The sequence below is a fragment of the Budorcas taxicolor genome, chromosome Y (assembly GCF_023091745.1).
Source record: "Budorcas taxicolor isolate Tak-1 chromosome Y, Takin1.1, whole genome shotgun sequence".
Lineage (NCBI taxonomy): Eukaryota > Metazoa > Chordata > Mammalia > Artiodactyla > Bovidae > Budorcas > Budorcas taxicolor.
Genome location: NC_068936.1, coordinates 10,422,034 through 10,444,873, shown reverse-complemented (window position 1 = coordinate 10,444,873; position 22,840 = coordinate 10,422,034). Strand labels below are relative to the sequence as shown.

The following is a 22,840-nucleotide window of genomic DNA, read 5'->3' as shown; positions in this document are numbered from 1 at the left end:
TTATGATTCTAGAGCCATGTAGACTTGTAGTCATAGGTTTTTCAGCTGTCACTGAGTCTCGTTGACACTCGGTGTCTTTGTCTGTAAGATAAGGATGTTTAAAACTACTCTAGAGTTTTGGAGATAATCAAATAGCCCATTTTTCTGTACTTAACTAATATGTAGTATGTTTATACTTAGGTGGCAGTTTGTATAAAGGAAGCCCTGGGACTTGTGGCCGCACCCTGTAAGAATAAAAAAGTACTCAAAATATGGAACTACCATGTATGTTACGTGAAGAAGAACAAGAGCCAGAAGTACGGAAAAGGGAGGGAGAAGCCAAACAAGCAGATGATGATGATGATGATGAAGTGATCTTGGTCGGAGTGGAACATGTAAATGAAGATGCTGACGTGATCTTTGTTGGGATGAGCTCAGCTTCAAAACCAGTTGTTTCAAACGTACTGAACAGAGATACCCCAGGTTCTTGTTCAAGGAGAAAAAGGTATGGTCACTTCAGGAAAGGTAACGCTGACAAATTACAGCCTGCTAGTCATGTGACTGCTATATCAGAAGCAAAGGCTGTCTTGCCAGTTTCTGACTCTGAATCAAGATCAACAGATAGTCCTATTATTATTGAACCTCCGTCTCAAGCTGATTGTAAAAATATTTCACCACAAAGAGTGCCGAAGTGCTTTTCAAAGGAGTCATGTTCTTCTTTGATTACCTTCACAAGTTCATTGCAGCATCCAGCAGAAAGAGCGGTTTCTGCAGGAGATATGAATAAAAGTCCTCATGTCTCAAAGGTACTTTCCACTTGTGAAACAAATAGCAGAAATCCCAAAAGGCCTAAGCTCAGTGATGGCATTATAGGGGAACATTGTTTAGGTTTTTCCCCTTCAGGTATTTTTCATACAGTGACCACTCAGCAAAGCACACCGGACCGTGTCCATACCTCACTAAGCCATGTTCAGAATGGAGAACCTTGTCCAACACCTTTTCCAAAGGACAGTGTTCATTGCAAGCCTGTAAGACCTTTAGGGGAAAATGGACTGACAAAAACTGATTTTCCAAGTTCAGCAAGTCCAGACAAAATTGGTGATCCCACAGAAGGAAAGCTGACTGTGTTACTTGGTGACTTCTACTATGGAGAGCATGTAGGAGTTGGGCAGCCAGAACCGAAGACCCACACAGCGTTTAAATGCCTCAGCTGCTTGAAAGTTCTAAAAAATGTCAAGTTTATGAATCACATGAAGCACCATTTGGAACTTGAGAGGCAGAGAGGTGACAGCTGGAAAACCCACACCACCTGCCGGCACTGCCTCCGCCAGTTTCCTACTCCCTTCCAGATGCAGTGTCACATTGAAAGTGTCCACACTCCCCAGGAGCCCTCCGCAGTCTGTCGCATCTGTGAGTTGTCCTTTGAGACAGATCAGGTTCTCTTAGAGCACATGAAAGACAATCATAAGCCTGGTGAAATGCCCTATGTATGCCAGGTTTGCAGTTACAGATCATCATTTTTTGCAGATGTGGATGCACATTTCAGAGCATACCATGGTGACACTAAGAATTTACTTTGCCTGTTTTGTCTCAAAATTTTTAAAACTGCAACAGCCTACGGACATCATCATAGAGGGCACTGGGAAAAGAGTTTTCGCCAGTGTTCCAAATGTCGGCTACAGTTTTTAACTTCCAAAGAGGAAAGGGAGCACAAGACCCAGTGTCATCAAATGTTTAAGAAGCCTAAGCAGCTAGAAGGATTGTCTCCTGAAACAAAAATTGTTATTCAGGTATCACTGGAACCCCTTCAACCAGGATTGGTGGAAGTAGCATCCATTACTGTGAACACATCTGATTTTGAATCATCACCCCCCAAATCCAAAAGTAGGAGGTCAAAAAAAGAAGAAAAAAGTTAATTCTGCTTTCAGTAACTCTGAAGCAAGTATTTCAGTCAAAGTTAAAAACCCCATTAAAACCCAAAAGATCAAATTATAGCATTATTCAATAATATCAAATATAGGGAAACCGATGGGTAATTTATGTGATTTTGTTTTAAATACAGGAAGTACAATTTCGTTTGATCTGTGTATTGAGATGTTATTTAAAAATCTATTATCTGTTTTTCATATAATTGTCTTAACATGTAAAAAGAATGTGTGCACGCGTGTGTGAGAGAGAGAGAATGAGAGAAGTGGAGAAAGGAAAAGTAAGAACCTATTTCGGTAGCTGATGTTACTTGTAAGTTCGAAAGCTCTAGTATACATATAACCTGTAGAGTGTTTTAGCAACGTAATTTTCAACTGTTTTCATGCCTTGAAGTTCTCAGTATCAGCTATATAGCCAGATTTGAATGTCACTCTCTGAAGTGCCTCTTGGGCTGATCGAAGATAACCTGGCTCTGAAAGCGTGCAGTGGAGAAGTTGATGGAGAAGCTATGATGTGAGTTTGGACCAGACACGGGATTTAATCAGTGAAGAGCTGTGGCTTCTTGTCCCAGCTGAGGAAGAGGCATACATTCACTCCAGGCATAGAGCCAAGGTAGAAGGAACACTGTCTCAGAGTGCATTTACCTAGCCCAGGGACATCTCAAGGAAGCCAACGGTTAAAAATGCCTGTGTTTGGTGAGAGACCCTTGACAAGCATCAAGCAGGCCCTGTGTATCACTGACTGCAGTTGGAGAAGCAGAGATAGTTAATAGAATGAGACCTGGTGCCTGTGGACCTCCTGTTGAGTGATCAAAAGGGGAATTTGATTCCTGGCGTCCCCTTTGCCAGTTGGCTGGCCTGTAGTCCCAATGAGGTAGGCATATCTGTGTCAGACACAGTAGCAAAGCAAGTTAAAATTCCCAAAGGAAAGAGAGCCTTGACGTCCACTTTGATTTGTGCTGGACCCATAGTTTTAACTGCAAAGGATCAAACACAGGAAATCTGTTCAGCTTTTGAATTGGGCTAAATTGAGTTCTCTTACCCTTAAGCTACAATGGAGTTGTCCAAGAATAGTAAATATGGCGGATAAAAATAGTCCAGGGTGATTAAACCCTTTTTAGAACTCTTCCTTATATTTTCCAGTTACATGTGTCTTACCCTAGTTGAACATGTGAAGATTTCAGTTTTGTATCTTATCTTGCCTTGGACACAAATGTAGTAGCGTTAACAGCTAATTCTTGGTGTGTGTAATTTCCCATTGTATCAAACTAATTGAGTTTCAGTCTTTCTTGACACAGTCTGATGTGCAGGAATTGTCTCCTGTATTTCAGTAATTATCAGGTCATAGAGTTATCCTTCCTCTAATCTCGCCAACCATCTAATCTGTGATTGTACTCGTGGAAACCTTTTTTTCTTGCGGTCTCCAAGGGCTCTTTCACAGACCTGTGGGGTACAACCCCTCTAAGTATTGGTTCCTGAACATCAGCACACTTGGCTGCCTCTGTAGGTTCTTGGAGTTGAGTCTCCTCCTGGAGTTGAATGTCACCCCTTCTCCACTTCTGGCACAGATAGCTAGCAGTCTCTGTGCACCATTCAAGGAAGCTGGGATCCTGTCTGTAGACCTATGCCAGGAGCAATCTCTCCGTTTCCTCTTCCTTTCTCCTCCTCTTTGTCTCTCCCCACTCTCGCCACTCCTCAATTTATTTAAGTCCTCTAAACTTTCCCAAAATGCTGGAAAGTGATAATCACCAAGGGGTTAGCATCCCTCTCAGAACTGAAGAGGAAGGACTACAGATGATTAAGCTGTAGTGAGTCTATTGTCTCCATTTTAGGTAATTTCCTGAGTGTAAATTCAAATTCAAATAAATTGTGTTTATTTACTCGAAGCTTGATTGGTTTATTTGCACTTTGAATATTTTACTAGGCCTTTCCAGTTAGTTTACTTGGGCCCAAGCACTTTGCTGAGTGTCAGCTTAAACCACTTTTAGTTGTATAAAGAGTGTGTGTGTATTCTGGTCTCAGGTGAAAACTCTGTGTGTAAATAAATACGCAGACTATTGCATTCTTATCTCCTTTCTTCGATTTCTGTAGTAAAAAAATACGAAATGTTTTAGTTATGTGTTTTTATTGTTGCTGAGTATTATCAACACTGTTACTGTTAGTTGCTGTGAAGTATGCTCCTAAGGAGGACAAGTTGTATTTATTGCCAAATTAAAAGGTTCCAGCAATATGGTCCCTGACTGCTTCCTCTCTTCCATTCTCTGTCCTTCTACTCTACTCTTTTCCCCACGAATGTACTCTTTTTGACAACACTGGCCTTGGTTTTCCTCCATCAAATTCCATTTCTTCCCGATCCAGAGACTGCAAGTGCTGTTCTTCGGGAAATGCTCTTCCCGTAGGCCTGCATGGCTTGCTACCTCCCTTGTTTGAGCTTCACCAATGCTGTTCAAATAACACAATCAAATCTCCAACCCCCTCTCTTTCCTCCTCCTCCTTCAAGGCACTTGAAGTCTCTATCCTCTTCTTCCCTCTCCAGCCTAAATTTCCTAAATTTTCACACACACACACACACACACACACACAGACACACACACACACACACACAAACGAAGAGATAATAACCTCAGGGCTTTGCTTCTTAGATTTAACTTGAGTCAGATTCTGTGCCTGCAAATAAAAGATAGTTAATAGTGAGTTGAGTTCTTTCAGGAGCTTCCTCTGTTTTTCTATTGATACCTCTATATTTTGTTCACACAATGACACTTTGTTTTCTTTACGAATATATTGAAGATCTGTCAACATGACTATTTTGTTACTGCCCTTTGTGAATTTCCTTGTCTGCTGTGCTTGTTCTTTTGGGAAAAATTTATTATTTTATTAATGTTGCCAAACATTGTAAGTAAAATTAGTATTTGTAGAAATAATTTTTAAAAAATTATTTCTGCTGTCTGTCTTTTTACAAATAACATGGCATATTTTTATTTTTTTAAATAATCGTATTGGTGTTGGCCAGTTCTGAACTTCTAAATAGTGATGTGTAAATGGGCTTTCTTGTTCTGAGTACCATCAAAAGCAGTGAGTATCTGGCTTAATAAATTTCCGTTTCTGTTTTTAGATCTTGAAGAGAATTGTTTGATTGGATAGTTTACAACATTTGTTGAGACATTTACTTTTCTTTCGTTCTGCGTTTGTTCCTTTCTTTTTCTTGCTTTGTTCCCTTGTCTCTCTTCCTCTTTCTTTCCTTCCCTTTCTTTCTCCAGGTTTTTGCTTGACTGGACCTTTCCTGAAACAAATGTAATTCCACTCAGAGTTGAATATTATCCTCTCAGAATCCCATAATTAACCTCCTTGTCCCCTTATTAGATTTGCCACCGTTGTATCAATGTTTCTGATTTTCTTTTTCCAAGAAGCAGCTCTTGCTTTATTATCCCAACAAGGTTCATTTTTGTTGTTTTCTATTTTTGTTTCAATTCATATATACTTTCTACATTCTTTAGGATTTTTTCCTTTGTAACTTTGTATTTTAGAAGCTTTCTTTACAATTTTTCTCTCTGTTAATGTATTAAATTTACAGTCTTGAATTTCAGATGTATATCAGAGTGATTTAGTTATGCAGATACGTATCTATTCTTTGGTAGGTTCTTTTCCATTATAGGTTATTACATGATACTGAGGATTTCTTTTTTCTTTTTTTCCTCATAGATGGTTTAGGGATTGACCTATGTTTATTTGGCAATTTTGTCTGAATCCCAAATATTTTTATGTATACATGGTTTTTAATTAAAATTTCATTGTCTAAGATTTTTGGCAAGTTGATTCCAAAGATTTCACTATTTTCAGGCTGAATGTTCTAATTTATCGTTTGCTGAGAATTAAGTTTTCCTTGGAGCTCTGAGGGTATGTGTGTGTATACACTGACATGTCTATACACACATCCTTTTCAGATTCCTACATGTTTTAAGATATGTAAATGTAGTTTCAAAGATATTTTCTGTTTGTATGGTGAAAACATAAAATGTTTTAATTTTAGATATTTGTTCCCCCAAATGAATATAGTATAGAGAGTAAGGTATAAAACTATATTCCTTTGAGAATTATCCTTACTAACAGAACTTGGCAATGTTAAAAAATTATTCATAACACTTCCGAAAGGTGGTAAGGAAAACTTGATTCAAGGTAAGAGTACTACAGTGGGGTATTATAACATGGGAGAGAGATTGAGCTTATGTCTGACTCCAGCAGGGATGCAGCTGGGATTTATAGCTAAGGAACAGGGTGGGTCCATGGGATTACAAACAGAGATGGGAGACTGAAAAGCAATGGACAACAATAACAGAATGGGTGTCAGTGGATGGAAACTTATTAAGAGGACTATAAGGGTGAGGGTGGATTCTGGCTCAACTGAGAGGATCATTGCTGAGGCTAGGCAAGGCTGATAAGATATTCAGGTGAGTGAAATGATATTTGATCTGATACTGAGGGTGGTCAAATCAAGGGTGGGCTGTGTTTTCTAAAGTGAAGTAGCAGATTCTGGATTAGATTGGACTAGATGGACAGGCAGCCCTGAATAAAGGCATTGCCCAAAGTTGGCAGTGCATTAATGAACGAGTGCTGCATAACCAATTAGCCAAAACTAGCAGCTTGAAACAATATAGTTTCATACTGCTGGTGAAAGTTGGGAATCCAGGAGTAATTCAGCTGAGTGTTGTGGCTCAGTGTCTCATGAGATTGCCATCCTCTGAAGCCTTGCCATGCGCCGGTGGATTTCCTTCCAAGATGGCTTACTCACATAGCTGTTGAAACCAGTTTGCTTGCTGGCTGTTGGGAGAAAGCCTCGGTTCTTTCACATGGGCCTCTCTACAGGGCTACGTGAGTGTTCCCAAGATATGACTAAGCTGGCTTCTAGAGTGAGTGATCCAAGAGGATGAGCAAGGAGGCTGCAGTGCCTTTTATGACCTAGTCTCAGACGCTTCATTGTTCGTTTCTACAATATTCTAACATGAGAAGTGAGCCACTAAGTCCACCACACATGTGAAGGGGAGAAGGAAGGAACCGTGGACATAGTTTAAAACCGCGTGGTACACAGATGGCCGGAAACTGTTTACATGCTTGTATGTCCAAAATGCATTTTCCTGCCAATGCTTTCAAACGATTTATCTGTTATAGCATTAACTTGAAGTTCAGGACCTTGTCGTCTAAGTCAGGTCCAGCTATGGATCAGGGTCCACGTGTACAGTATCTCAAGTGTTCTGTTGCTCAGTTGTGTCGTATTCTTTGCGACCCCATGGACTGCAGCCCTGCAGGCTCCCCTGTCCGTCAACTCCAGGAGCTTGCTCAGACTCAAGTCCATTGAGTCGATGATGCTATCCAACAATCCCATCCTCTGCTGTCCCCTTCTCCTACCTTCATTTTTTTCCGCATCACGGTCTCTTCCAAAGAGTCAGTTATTCGCATCAGGTAGCCCAAGTGTTGGAGCTTCAGCTTCAGCATCAGTCCTTCGAATGAATATGCAGGAGAGATCTACTTTAGGATTGACTGGTTTGATCTCCTTGCAGTCCAAGAGCCTCTCAAGTCTCCAACACATCAGTTCAAATTATACAAGTGTAGTTCCTCTAGACCGGAGGATGTGTGAGCAAAAGAGATGAGTAAATCTGCTCCCTTTCACAGCCGACATACAGTGGTGGTATGTTGGGGCATAGATAACCTTCATAGACACTCCTGTTCCAGAAAGGGGAGGGGAGATGGGAGTCAGTAGTAGCAGTTGTGAAATCCCATGGGTTCTTGTGGGCAGTCCTTTGATTAGTATTTAAGGCCTGGAAACTTCCTCGGCTTCAGTCTCTGAATTTTTAACTCTACCCCCTGACGTGATGCCGTTGCGTGAAAGGTGGCTAGTATATGGTTACATGAAACAGTCTCCCTAGCCTGCTTCCTGCTTGTAGAAGGTAGAAGTCCAGAGCTCCTATTTTGTACTATTGCTGGTCCTTGCAGTCCGAGCTGAACTTAAATATGTTATCGTAAACCTTGGTGTGTCTCCTGATACTCTTACTGGTGTTCATGGCAAAGCACCCCACTCCAAAGCCACAATCACACATGTCTTCATAATAAGGCTTACTCTGTCTTGGTTTTCTGCTGAGATAGCTGAGGGATAACACCCTGAACCTTGGTAGAAGTCTTATTGTGTGACTGAAAGGATCTCGGAGTGACACCCCTAAACTCTTTGGAGGGTATTGGCCTGACTAAATAATGCCATGAGGCATCCCCTTCCAGCTTTCTGAGGCTTACCAAACAATTTTACAGTCACACTCACCTTTAGAACACCTTTGTTTATAAAAAATAATACGAAGAAGAACTGGCCTGTTGGTGGTGTAAAATGTTATATTTAGACCACCTAATCTCAATGCCCTGGATATGATCTTGCTTGAGAGTCATTAACTTTAACATCTTCTGTCGTCTTAAAAGACTGAAAAATTGCCAAATTTTTAGAAAAAATCCCTTCATGTTTTACTACAGGCAGCAAGAAGAGACCAGGAAGCACTTTTGGCTGTTTGGATGGAAATCCTCTTAGATAAGTCAATTAATTAAGTACAGTTTGTCCTCCCAGCACATTAGGTACATTTTCTAGTTTTCATAAACTGCAGGTGTAGTGGACTTTCCTCTTCACACTCCCCAGGCTCTTTCCTCCTGCCTCTCCTTTCTGCCAGGCATTCTAGCTGCACGACTGTGATTCCACTTAGAACGTGTTTGCTCAGTGAGATAACGGGGAGCGATTCCCTGGCTTCAGTGCTTCTGCTGGCCAGAGACTATGTACCTTTCCCTAAGAACTTCATGTTTTTGCTGTCCAACTTCTATCACCTGGCTAGGTCAGTTGCAATAGCTCATACTCTCAAGCGAACTGGCAGGGATTTCTGCCTGCAAATGTGCAGAAACATACATGTGTACACAGTAACATCGCTGAGAGGAAACTTGTCCATATGCAGAAGTACAAGCTTTCTTTTCCAGGAACATGAATTTTGATAAGCACTCAAATTTCTACGCACACATGTGCACAAACATACACGTGTACACAGTAACATCCCCGAGAGGAAACTTGTCCATATGCAGAAGTACAAGTTTTCTTCTCCAGGAACATGAATTTTGGCAAGCACTCAAATGTCCGCACGCAGATGTGCACAAATGTATGGGTGAACACAGTAACATCACTGAGAGGAAACCTGTCCATATGCAGAAGTACAGTTTTCTTTTCCAGGAACATGAATTTTGGTAAGCACTCAAATTTCTGCGCGCACATGTGCACAAACATATGTGTGTACACAGTAACATCGCTGAGAGGAAACCTGTCCATATGCCGAAGTACAAGCTTTCTTTTTCAGGAACGTGAATTTTGGTAAGCACCCACATTTCTTTGTCCTTGTTTTCTCACTTGCTCATCGATCATGTCATGTTACACTTCTACCTCTGTGCCTTATCCTCAAAGGTTCCAAAACCTTGGCATTTGCTATTGACAGGGACTGGCCTGCAGAGCAGCGGGCAGGGTTGGAAGTTCTTGGCATGAACAGCTGTATAACATGTGCCTGCCTTCTGCATTCTCCCATCACCTTGGACAGCTTCACAGTACCAGTCACGTTGGCCTGATCCATTGCCTGTGCATTCCTTCAGGGGACCAGAAAACAAGGACCTCTGAGCTCAGCTGACTTGAAGAACTGCTTTCTCGGTGTGCCCCTATCTAGGTCATTCCTTGTCAATGTTGTGCCCCTCTTGCTAGCCTACCACCCGTTACAGCCCCCAGCATTCTGAATGAGGCCCCCTGTTCTTCCTATCTGTGTAGCGTTCTGTGTGCACCATCTGCCTGTCCCCCCACGTGCTATCTCCACGTAGCAGGAAAAGGCCAGAAACGCCTGAGCCTCCAAAAGCCCCCAGAGACTGTGACAGGCCTGGGTCTGATGCAAGGTTGTGAAGAAGGTGCACATGGATACAGGGTCTCTTCCGAAACCAAGAATGGAACTGCAGGCCATAAAAGTAAGGTGGCATCCCTACACATCTTCCTTTGTGTTTAACACTACCCATGCACATGGAGTCCCCCAACGGATGATGCCCGGGGAAACCTGCAGTTTCTGGGCCCAGAGCTAATGCCTCCGTTGGACAGAAAGCAGTGTTACTATCTGAAATGGACCAAGAGGGCTTGAACCACCCATGCCTCAGTGATTTGCTAAATGCCAAAGCTCTGTTTCAGTTGCTCTCATTAGGCCCAGGTCGGACTCCCTACAGTCATGCATCCCTGCTTCCCTACACAGCACCTGTTGCCAAGGCAGCCAGTGCCCGGTTGGGCCCAGGGACATCCAAGACGGTCACCTGGAAGGCAGCATCCCTCTGAGTGTCACCTGGGTGCAGATCCCCTACAACACAATCAGAGACTCTGCTTGAGCAAGACTACCAGAATCCTCCTTCAGGTGCAGACGTGCACCTTTGCCCTTCAGGCCCCCAAAGCCAGGGGCAAGACCCCAAAGAAAAGAAGGAATTCATGTCAGAACTTTCAGCGTGGACCATGGGGTATCTTTGGCAGGACCGCTACTGCCTAGAGTCTGGACCCTGAAAACCAGCAGGCCCTGAACTGTGCCAGGGGCTTCTCTGTCTCCCTCTCCTGGGGTCCCTTGGGACATGCAGTTTACCCACCGCCCTTGTCTTTTCTCTGTTCCCTCCCTCACAGGCATATCCCGGCATAGGGTCACACAGGTAAGGCCACTTGCGCTTTCCTCGCCTTTGGGCACTGCCAGGGAGGCAGGCTGGAAGTGCCTGGAGGCATGCCACGCTCACAGCATGTCTCTCCTAGGATGCCTGTGGTTTTGCAGATACAGCATACTTTAGCACATCTCATGTTTTGTGTCATACCGTGCCAGTGTGTGCCACCCTCAGGGAGGGCGTGTGCTGGCTGCTGGGCTGATCTGGGGCAGCACTGGCCCAGGACCTTCCCAGTTCTCCTTGTCACATGTGTGTGGAACAAGTCTCCAGTGCAGCAGGCAATCTGTGACTCTTTCTCCTTCAGCTCTCTGCCCATCTCGGCAGGACCTTAGCCTCACCATCCCGGGTCTTGCCATAGGCACGTCCATCATTTCCAGAGGCCAGCCCGTGGCCCCACACACTGAGGGCTCCACAGGCAGTGGTTTCAAAGCCCCACCCCACGTGATTTGCTCTGTGTGAATCCTTAGACCGTGAAACCCTTTTCCTGATCCAAACACACACAACAACACGGTAGAACTGATGAGCATGTTTTGTATCTGGTCTAATTGCAGATATCTGGAGCCACAGTCTGGAGTTATCACTGGCCATCCTTTCCTCGTTCCCATCCTGGGCAGGGTCAGTGCAGAGATACGGCGACTGACCACCTTCAGCCTGGTCGCCTCATGATTCCTCTTCTGGTTGCTCAGCACCTCCTCTCCTGCCGCCTTCATCTCTGCCTCTGCCCTGGGCTGGACACACACACACACACACACAGGCAGCACAAATAAGCACGTGTGTATACACACACACGCTCAGCACGGGGACACAAATGCAAATAACGAACATAGGTGTTTCAGGAGGTGAAGGCGACCGAGGCCAGCAATGGCGGAGATGGCGACAGTAGGCACCATGTCCTGCCCTTGGGGCTCCCTGTTCACCTTCTCCACGAATTCTTCCGTATTTTCCCAAGGCAGCCTGAAGCCGCTTCCAGCGCAGCATGTGTGGTGGTGCTGAGCCACCAAGTGGTGGATGTGGAATTTCACAGAAGATCCCAAAGTCAGCACACAGGTGCACTGGGACCCCGGAGAGGACGCCCTTGCAATTTTAGGCCTTCCCAGGGTAAGGGGCGGGAGTGTAAGGCACAGGCAATCTCAAACTCAGTGAGCAACAGGAGGCCAGGAGATGGAAGGACCCATGGAAGGATGATTCTGACAAAGGAACTTAATTCACCCTGCCTCTAATAGTATCACCTAGCACTCTCAACTCTGCAACCACAACTGATTTGAGGGGACTTGCTTCACTCACAGACACACTGAATCCCCAAGCCCCCAGTCTCAGCAGGCCACTTGCTACATGCGTGGCCCAAATTCAGACTCCGCAGCCAGCGTGCATGAGACTGAGCAAGCCCATTTGGGAAAGGACAGTGTCCCGGCTAGCACAAGGCTGTCCCTTCATGGCCCACCTCCAGACCCCTTCACCACACGTGTTTCTGTCGTGGAAAAATCTTCTCTCCTGGGGTAGTCCTTCAGGAGATCATCCCACTGATCTTCGCTGATAATCTGCTGGCAACACTTTGCTGCTGAGCAAGCTTATCCCTGGGCTGACCAGGATCTGAACCCTCACACGAGCAGCCAAGAACTCCAACAACAATCATCAACTGTATGCAGGACCAAAACAATACCACCTCAGCAATCCTGTTTGATTCTGGGCAGTTGTGGCCTGACAACCAGTTGAGAAAGTTAAGGCTCCTGGTGTCCAGCCTGCAGCTGGTGCTCCCTGTTCAAAGTCCCAGAACCAACGGACTGGAGTGGAACGATGTCCCCTATACCCTGCAGGAAGAGAGGGGAGATGGGTGTGGATCCCAGAGGTGGATCATCCACACCCCTGCACACCCACAATCATCATTCCCGGACTCACGTGTTACCAGTGATGTCAAGGTAATACTCCTTTATGATCACTCTTTTCAAGAAATAGGGGTGGTCTCGAAAGGAAAAGATCAGCTTGCTGCATGACCGTGGACGGCTCGCACCTGTACCTGCTAGGACAGGGAGGAGGGAAAAGGTGCAAGCTTCTAGGGTCCTCAGCTTGCCTCCCAGGCAGGCATTAACAGCTTCCACGAAGCCTCTCCAAACTCTTACAGTGTAGGACATGGATAACATGATCCTCCCACACCCCACCAAGTCCCATGCCCACCTGTCCTCAGTCTCCCTCACTGACATTCAAGTCGATCATGTAGCTGAGAAAGTCTTTATCTTGGTCGCTGATCATGACAGGAACTTGAGGGTGGTTCATAATCTGCTTGAGGTCAAGGAGCCATTTACGCCACATGCTGGGCCCAGAAGAGCCAGGCGCATCAGCCCTAGTCTGGGGTGGAAGAAGTACACGGGAAGAGGCATCTTCAAGGATGCTGGGCACTTCTGCTTACCCAGCCACTACTGATGAGCTCAGGCCCTGCCATACCATCAGACAAGCTCATGGCTCTGTGTTCCTGGTGGTGTTCTGTATCTGAGGTGGTCTGCATTCCCCAGGCAGGGGCTGTTTCTGATAGCTATTATTTCCCAGACCTGTGTATGCTGGGTAGTGGCATGTCACTGCCTACATGGTAGGACTAACAATCGTTGTGACAAACCATGTCTGAAAGCAAAGGGGTTGGGGTTGGCTAGTGTATGTCTACATATGTTCTGTGGGTTTGTGTGTGTGTGCGTGTGTGTGTGTGACTCCCATATCTCAGTTATTTAAGGAATCATTCACCTTGACAACAATAACTGTCAGCTAAGGCGGCTCTGGTGTACTGTCTCTGGTCATTTCTGACTTAGAGGCTGTTCCTCCTCAGATGCAGGCCTGAAGTAGACACACAGGGTCATGGCTTCGACACTTACAGGTGTGGCCCTGCCCGGACTCTACTCAGCTGTGCCTTTGGAGCCTGCCAATTGCCCAGTACCACACTTCCTTCAGGGTCCACCATCCTGCCCCCTCGCCTCCACCCCTCCTCCTGCTCCTGCCTCTGCACCTCCCCCTCCTCCTGAGCAGCGGACCACAAGGAGTAGCAGGAAGGATACCACGTTGGCCCAGAAGCCAGGGATGCCCTGGATGATGGCACTCTTCTGAGCCAAGTCCCGCTTCCTCCTCTCATGGCTCTTGCACATGAACCAAACGTAGGCCCTGTAGGTTTTCTCAGGCTCAGAGCTCAGTTCCACTTGCAGGGTCGCCAGTGCCTGCATCACATCTAGTGCCGGGAGCTCACTCGGGCCTCCAGGCCTTTCCTGGCACTGCTCCTCCACCGTCTTCTCCTCCAGCTCCAGGGAGGACCCCTGTCGCTGTTACTCATGCGGCACAACCTCCACATCCTCAGTGATGTCCTCTGGAAGCAGCTGGAAACCCCGTCTGATCCCTGCCACGACTCCGTCCACCTGGGCCTCACCGTCCTCTCCTGCCTCCACTCTGAAGAGGGTGGCATCTTTGCCTGGCGTGGCCACTGGTGGCTGCAACGTCCCAGCCATGCGCAGCATCACCAGGACAGGCCACGGGGCCCCATCCCCCTGAGCACCTAAGGAGCTCACAGCTAAGGAGGTCTGGGGTCCCAGGACGCTCCCGCATTCCTCTCATGCTCCTCTTGGCTCTGGCCATGACCCCAGCCTGGGTCAGACGCTAAGGGACAGGACATAATAGCACCACAGCAAGTGGTGAGCAATGGCGGCCCAGGGTGCAGTAATCCTGTGGGGCCCACTAGCGTTTTTGCTGTGGGGAGTGTGGGGCATGGTTCAGAGGCTATGGCTCGCGTGTGTGTGTGGGGGCCGGGGGGGTGGGTGGCCTGAACTATAGAAATGGACGGTGGCAGCCCAGGACAGGGTGAACGGGCCCTGGGACATCAGCCATACATTCGGGGCCCTAGGCTGTGAGCCACGCACAGGCAGCTGACCCAAATCTAGATCAGTGGCCGAGAGGGTGGTGGACAGCACACGATGGACACGCCCCTAGACCGGATGGCATCTTCCGTGGTTCCTGGGATCCAGCTCCACTACGTGGCCAGACTCTGATCCAGAGAGCTAGCAGGTTTTGCATCTGCCGCTACCTCAGGCACTGTCATTGATCTGGTTCTGGAAATTCCAGCCACGGTTTCCTGATCCACAATCCAAACAGCACACTCCCGTGTCCCACAGGACCTTCAATATCTGGGAGCTCTCCCTGAGTATCCAGAGGATACACAGGGGTGCCAAGTGGCTGGATACTTTTCTCCATGGGACAGACAGACTGTTGCTGGCCGGATGCTAGGGGAGTAGGGAGAAACCCCACCGTTTGCCACGTTGATCTCCATTGTTCAGGGACACCAGGACCCTAGGGTATAGAGCTCTCTCTTTGTCTCTTTGTCTCTGCTTTGGCATAGCACTGTTTGGAGCAATCCTTCCTTGTGTGTTCCAGGGCTGGTGTCTGTGTGTCTCCTTCTCTTTAAGTGGTGCTGTTGCCATTTGCCACTCTATGGACACCAGCGCTTATAGGAGAAGCTTATCCTTGGAGTGAAGGCAAGCCCTTCTCCTCCTGAGTGAGTTGCACCGACGGGAGATCAGTTATTTTTTCCACAGGTTTCGAGAGTGCTTTCTCCATCTTGAAAGCTAACAGTGGGCAGTCCCTGCTGAACCGCAGAAGGGGTCGGGTAACCCTCCCTCCCTCACTGGACAGACATGAACCTGCACAGGCCTGAGGTGGCTTGGCCACACTTTTCACAGAGGGAGAAATGGGGCATGCTCTGCTGGCATGAGGAAGCTCCCTGAACCTTGTTCAAATTCCTGCCAGTGAGTCGCTAAGGACAACTCCCTGTTAAGTTCCGTGACTCACTGGTGCGGGAGACATGTACGTCTGCCCATTTACCCTATCGAGGCCCTTTCAGGTGGTTCTGTTCTCCATCTGAGAACACGTACCAGCCTGCCCAGTTACCCAATCCTGTGGGGCGGGGGGCAGCAACAGGAACAATCTAAGCCATCCATCGTATAGTCGTGACCCCCTATATATGCTTTCTGCAAAGAGTACAAAGAGTGATGTTTCAGACTGGAAGACTATGCAGGTAGCAAGTGCCTATGCTGCGGTGCTGGTCCATTTCTGAAACCTCACATAAACGGCAAGTGTTGCTCATGCTCACGGTACGGTCAGGGAAAGAATTCCCAGTGTTCGAGAAGGATGGAAAGGCCTTTGTAGCTGCATGTCCAAAGGGCTGTGGGGTCACCCGCTGTGGCTTCTGTGTCTGGCATTGCAGCCTGTTCTGTGTCTTGGCTCCTCTGCACTCTCCCTGGTGGCCCCCAGTCAATTTCTTCCTGCCTCTCCTTTCTGCCAGGCTTCCTGGGTGCACCACTGTGATTCCACTTAGAAACTGCTCACTCAGTGAGATAACAGGCCTTGGTACCCTGGCTCCAGTGCGTCTCATGGCCTGAGTATGTACCTTTCCCTATGGCTTTCATGTTTTCGCTATCCAACTTCCATCACCTGGCTGGGTCAGTTCCGACACTTCATATTCACAAGCGTACTGTCAGGCAATTTTGTGCGCACACATGCACACACATGCGTGTGTACACACTAATATCCCTGACAGGAAACTTGCAGATATGCAGAAGTACAAGCTTTCTTCTCCAGGAACATGAGTTTTGGTAACCACCCGAGTTTCTCTGTCCTGGTTATTTTCTTTCACATGCTCATCGATCATGTCAGGTTGCACTTCTAACTCTGTGATTTAGCCTCAAAGGCTACAAAATTTTGGCATTTTTCTCCTGACAGGGACCGATCTGCAGAGAATTGGGCAGGTTGGAAACGCTCGCCCTGGACAGCTGAGTGACAGGCACCTGCGTTCTGCATTCTCCCATCACCTTGGGACAGCTTCCCAGTACCAGTCAGGCTATTCTGATCCATTGTCTGTGCAATCCTTCAGGGCACCAGAAAACAAGGACGTCTGGGCTCAGCTGACTTGGAGAACTGTCTTCTTGGTGTGCACCTATCTAGGTCATTCCTGGTCAAATCCGTGTCCCTTTTGCTAGCCTACCACCCCTTAGGGCCCACAGCATTCTGAGTGAGGCCCCCTGTTCTTTCTATCTGTGTAGCTTTCGATGTGCACCTTTCTACCTGTGCTTCCAAGTGCTATCTCCCTTTAGCAGGAAGAGGCCAAAGAGATGTCCGAGCCTCCAAGGGCCCCCAGGGACTGTGATGGGCCTGTGTGTGATCCAGTGCTGTGAGGATCCGTGTGTATGTTTGGCAAAACCAATACAAATATTGTAAAGTAAAATAAATAAAAAATATAAGAATTAAAAAGAAAAAACCAAATTCTTCCCTTAGATGAAGATTGTTTACAACCCAGTGTGTGTCCATTGGCTGGACATGGTCCTTGGAATTTCGCTGATGGGTTTGGACCCTAAACTTCAGAATGATGGCAGAAGGTAGAAAGACATTTAGACGTTGTTCTGCGAAAGCAAGGAGAAAGGCACTACTGCCAAAAAGATGACTAAGAGGGAACAATAATAGTCTTCTATCATTGGAAAAATATAATGGTCCCAGGGAGAGTATTTAGATAATATAAAAAGGATCCTTGGGAAGGAAAATTCAGACTCTCAGGAACATTTTCTACGTCAGGACTTGTGAAATAGTCTTCCAAAAAAAGAGGCAGAAACTGTCTTCACTGAAACATGGAAAGTCAACTGAAAATTGAACATGATAAGAACTCCAGCTGGGCATCGCCAATCTACTTCTTAAAGATGAGTTTGCCAAGATGTAGCTTTAAGAAAGATCTTGAACTGTAGGCCAAGAGCGAACAAGCTATTGCTGCAGGGAAAACATAGATACGTCTCATTAAGTATAATGGTAAGTAATGTAAGCTAGACACAGGGATGCATACTGTATGATTCCGTTCATGTAAAGGTCCAAAAGAGACCGAACTAATCTATGCGTTGAAAGTCAGATATCCTAGTTATCTTTGGAGTGCGGTGATTGGGAGAGACACAAGAGAGTTTTCAGGGTTGCCGGTGATGTTCTGTTTCTTGATTTGGATGCTAATTACGTGGATGTGTTTAGTTGGTGAGTATCCATGGAACTGTACACTCCTGACTTATGTATTTTTCCATATGTATATTGATAACAAAAAGTTATAAAGCTTTTAAAAATATAAATACATAACCATGTATGGAGGAAGGAGCACATAGATAAAGGGCCACTTCTGATACAAGGCGTGCAACCTGAGGCCATAAAGATAAGGTGGCATTTCCACACGTAGTCCCTTGTGTTTATGACTACCCTGACCCACGGAATCCCCCAACAGATGATGACCTGGGAAACCTGCCCTTACTGGGCCCACAGATCAAGCCTCCCTTGGGCAGATAGCAGTTTTTCTATCTCAAAAACAACAAGAGGGCTTGATTCCACCCACCCTCACTGATTTGCTAAATGTGAATACTCTCTTTCAGTTGGTCTCATTAGGCCCAGGTAGGACTCCTTACAGTCAGGCATCCCTGCTTACCTACAGAGCCCGTGTGCCTAGGAAGCCAGTCCTCGGCTGGGCACAGGGATATCGAAGACGGTCAGCCAGGACGCAGCTTCCCTCTGAGTTTCCGATGGTGCAAATCCCCTCTGAAAACACCAGACAGCCTGCTCCAGCAAGACTGCTAGAATCCTCTCTCAGGTGCAGACACACACCTTTGCCCCTCAGGCCCCAAAAGCCACAGGCAAGGCCCAGATGACAGAAGGAATTTACGTCAGGGCTTCCAGCATGAGCCATGGGGTATCTTGGGCAGGACTTTCCCTAGACCCTGAAAACCAGCAGGCCCTGAACTGCCCCCAGGGGCTTCCCTGTCTCCCGCTCTCCTGAGGTCCCTTGGGACATGCAATGAGCCCACCATCCTTGCTTCCTCCCTGTTCCCTCCCTCATAGGCACACCCCGGCAGAGGAACACACGCGTACACCAACACCTGCACTTTCTTCGCCTTTCTGCACTACCAGGAGACTGGAAGTGCCTGGAGGCATGCCACGCTCACACCTTGTCTCTCTTAGGATGCCTGTGGTTTTGCACGGACAACCTACCTTATTAGCATGTCTTGCATTTTCTGTCGCATCGTGCCAGTGTGTGCCACCCTCATGGAGAGAGCGTGCTGGCTGATGGGCTGATCCTGGGCAGCCCTGGTCCAGGACTTTCCCGGGTCTCCTTTTTATGTGTGTGGAACAAGTCTCCAGTGCAGCAGGCAATCTGTGTCTCTTTCTCCTTCAGGTCTCTTCCTTCTCAGCAAGACCTTAGCCTCCTCAACCATCCCAGGTCCTCTGTATCCGCATCCACCATTTCCGCATGCCGGCTCATGTCCGCACAGACTGTGGGCTCCACAGGCGGTGGTTTGAAATCCCCACACCACTTGATTTGCCCTGGGTGAATCCAGAGACCATGCACCCGCTCTTCCTGGTCCAAACACATACTACAACACGGGAGAAATGGTGAGCGTGTTTCTGTATTTCCTCTAATTCCAGATGTCTGGAGCCAAGTTCCTGTGTTACTACTGGCCATCCTTTCCTCATTCCCATCCTGGACAGGGTCACTGCGGAGATACAGTGAGCAACCACCCTCAGACTTGTGAGGCCTTGTGTCTCCTCTTCTGGTTGCTTGGCATCTCCTCTCTTGTTGCCTTCATCTCTGCTTTTTCCCTGGACCAGACACACACACACACACACACATACACACATAAACACAGGCAACACAAGCATACACGTGTATACAATTACAGGCTTGATACAGAGACACAAACGTGTACAGGGAACACAGGTGTTTCAGGAGCTGAAGGCACCATGTCCAGCACTGTTGGAGATGGCGTCAGTAGGCACCATGTCCTGCCCTTGGAGCTCCCTGTCCACCTCCTCCCTGAGCACTTCCGTATTTTCCGAAGGCAGCCTGAAGCAGCTTCCAGCGCAGCATGTGTGGCTGTGGAGAGACGCCGATTGGTGGATGTGTAAATTCACAGAAGATCCCAAGGTCAGCACACAGGTGCCCTGGGACACCGGACAGGACGCCCTTTCAATGATAGGCTTTCCCAGGGTAAGGGGTGGGAGTGTAAGGCACAGGCATTCTTAAACTCATTGACTAACAGGAGGCTGGGGGATGGCTTGACACACGGAAAGAAGATTCTGACAAAGATACTTAATTCATCCTGTTTCTAGTAGTATCACCTGGACTCCCGCACTGAGGAAGACTTGCTTCACTTGGACACACCGAGTTCCAAAGCCCCCAGTCTCAGCAGGTCATGTGCTACATGCAGGACCCAAAGCCTGGCTCTGCAGCCAGCTTGCATGAGCCTGAGCATCCCCATTTGGAAAAGGACAGTGTCCTGGCCACGACACGGCTGTCCCTTCAGGGCCCGCCTCCAGACACCCTCCCCGCATGTGTCTCTGTCAGTTACCGCTCGGAGCAGAACTTTCCTTCCTCGGGTAATACGTCACAGGATTGTCCCACATGTCTTGACCAATGATCTGCTGGCAACACAAGCAAGGTCAGCCCAGGGCTGACCAGGCCCAAACACTCTCGTGAGCATCCAAGAACTCCAACATCAGTCATCAACTGTATGCAGGCCCAAAGCAACTCCACCTCAGCAATCCTGTTCGATCCTGGGCAGTTGTGGCCTGACAACCAGTTGAGAAATTTAAGACTCCTGATATACAGCCTGCAGCTGGGTGCTCCTCATTCAAAGTCCAAGAACCAGTGGAGTGGCGTGGAATAACGCGCCCTATACCCTGCAGAAAGACAGGGAACACAGGAGTGGATTCCGCAGGTGGATCATCCATCCCCTAACACACCTACACCTCCATGAAGCCATGTCTTACCAGTGATGTCAAGGTAATACTCCTTAATGATCACCATGTTCCAGAAGTAGGCGTTGTCCCCAAAGGAAATGATCACCTTGCCGTTGGACCTTGGATGGCTCTGCACCTGCACCTTCTAGGACAGGGATGAGGGTAAAGGTACAAGCTTCTAGGTGCCTCAGCTTGCCTCCCAGGCAGGCATTAACAGTTTCCACAAAACCTCTGCACATTCTCACATCACATGAACATAGATAACATGATCCCCCCAACTCCCCACCAAGTCCCGTACACGCATGCCCTCATTCTCCCTCACTGACCTTCAAGTCAATCTTGTAGTTAAGAAAGTCTTTATCTTGGTCGCTGATCATGACAGAAACGTGAGCGTGGTTCATAATCTGCTTGAGGTCAAGGAGCCATGCAGGCCACATGCTGGGCCAGAAGAGCCAATAGCAACAGCCCTAGTCTTGAGTGGAAGAAGCACACTGGAATAGGAATTTCCAAGGATGCTGGGTACTTCCACTTGCCCAGCCACCACTCATATCCTCAGGCCCTGCCGTGCCATCAGACCCACTCCTGGCTCTGGGTTCCTTGTGGTGTTCTGCATCTGAGGTGGTCTGCATCCCCCAAGCAGGGGTTGTTTCTGACTGCTACGCTCCTCCTCCTGACTTGTGTGTGCTGGGTAGTGTAATGTCACTGCTTATCGTGTCAGGATTTGCAGTCCCTGTTGCACACTGTGTCTTCAGGCAAGGGGGTGGTGTGCATGTGTATGTGTGAGTGTGTGTGTGAGTGTATGTGTGTGTGTGTCTTCAGCAAGAAGGCCCTCGGTCTCTGACCTGCTCCCTGTCTTCACAGCAGATGGCAGGCGTGTGTCTGAATCCGTCTGGCACTCAGAGCAGACGAGAATAGCAGCCCCTTCCAGCTCCTCTTTGCTTGTGGACCACCTCGTGCCTTTGCATTGCACTAGTGACAGCAACTCCAGGGGCTCTGACTGACGGGCATGGGTCTTGGACTCCCACTCTCTCAGCTCTTTCCCGGGATCATCCACATTTACAACAATAACTGTCTCTGGTGGCTGCTCTGGTGTACTGTCTCTCGTCATTCCTGACCTAGAGGCCTCAGGTGCTGATCCTCCTCAGATGCAGGCCTGAGGGAGACACCCAAAGTCATGGCTGTGACACTTACAGCTGTGGCCCTAAGGGACTCTTCTCAGCTGTGCCTTTGGAGCCTGCCTCTGCCTCGGACCACACTTCATTCAGGGGTCTCCCACGCCTCCCCTGTTCCCTTGCCCTGTGGCCTCACCTGTTTTAGCAGGATCTTCAGCACAATCATCTTGAAGGTGCCTTTGCCATTCTTTAATTTGGCTATAAAGCTCACAACTTTTAGCGGCACAGTAACGCAATTTTTCTAACGTGCACTGTTAGAGTTTGATGAGCTCTTGTTGAGTTTCTTGGTTTCAGTTAGAAAGCCCTGCATTACTCTTAGGGCTCTAGAAGCTTCTGAAACAAAGGAAAGACTACAAGTATTCCAGACTAATTGGATGATGATATAGATTTCTAAATACTTAACAGATTCTGCTTCCCCGCCACCTAAAAATTTGCCCCCAACTCCTGAAGAGCTTCATGATTTTATTGCGGGAATCTGGTAGAATTGAGATTTCTCAGTGCTTCGTAATTTCATCAGTAAGCTTTTCTGAGGTGAAAAACACATTGGAGTTAGTTTTTAAGTTAGCCCTAGACAATGCAATCAGGGAAAAAAGGAAATTAAAGGAATACAGATTGGGAGAAAAAAAAAATACTGTTAGAAGATGCCATGACCCTCTACACAGAGAACAGTAAGGATGTCAGCAGAAAATTACTTGAGCTAGTCAATGAATAGAGTATAGCTGCAGGAGACAAAATTAATACTCAGGAATCCCTTGAGTCCCTTTCATTCTGATACACTAGCAATGAAAAGCAAGAAAGAGAACTTAAGGAAAGTATCTCATTCACCATCCAGGGAAGAGAATCAAATATTTAGGAATATGTTCACTTGAAGAAAGCAAGGACCTGGTACAGAAAACCATAAAACCATGGTGAAAGACATCAAAGATCACACAAATAGAAGAAGACGTGTACCATGTTCTTGGATCAGAAGAATCAGTATAGTGACCACGAGTGTGCAACTCAAGGCAATCGATCAGTACGTTCATTCACATTGATATTCTCATATTCAACTGTGAAATCCCTATCAAAACACCAACGGTGTGTTTCACTGACCTAGAACAAATAATTTCACAATCTGTGTGGAAACACAAAAGACCTCCAAAGAGGAAATCACTCTTGAGAAACAATGGAAACGGAGGAATCAGACTTCCTGACTTCAGACTATACTACAAAGCTACTCATCAAGAGTATAAGGTCCTGGGCCAAAGACAG

At 47.2% G+C, this 22,840-nt stretch overlaps 1 protein-coding gene across 1 annotated transcript; it reads left to right on the top strand.

The window, feature by feature from the left end:
* Nucleotides 1-281: 281 nt before the first annotated feature.
* LOC128071070 (zinc finger protein 280B-like) lies at nucleotides 282-1,874 on the top strand (the record flags this gene model as incomplete). The annotated part of the gene is made up of 1 exon (XM_052664048.1): nucleotides 282-1,874. A coding segment is annotated over one exon (1,593 nt), but the record flags the coding sequence as incomplete, so codon positions are not given.
* Nucleotides 1,875-22,840: the final 20,966 nt, after the last annotated feature.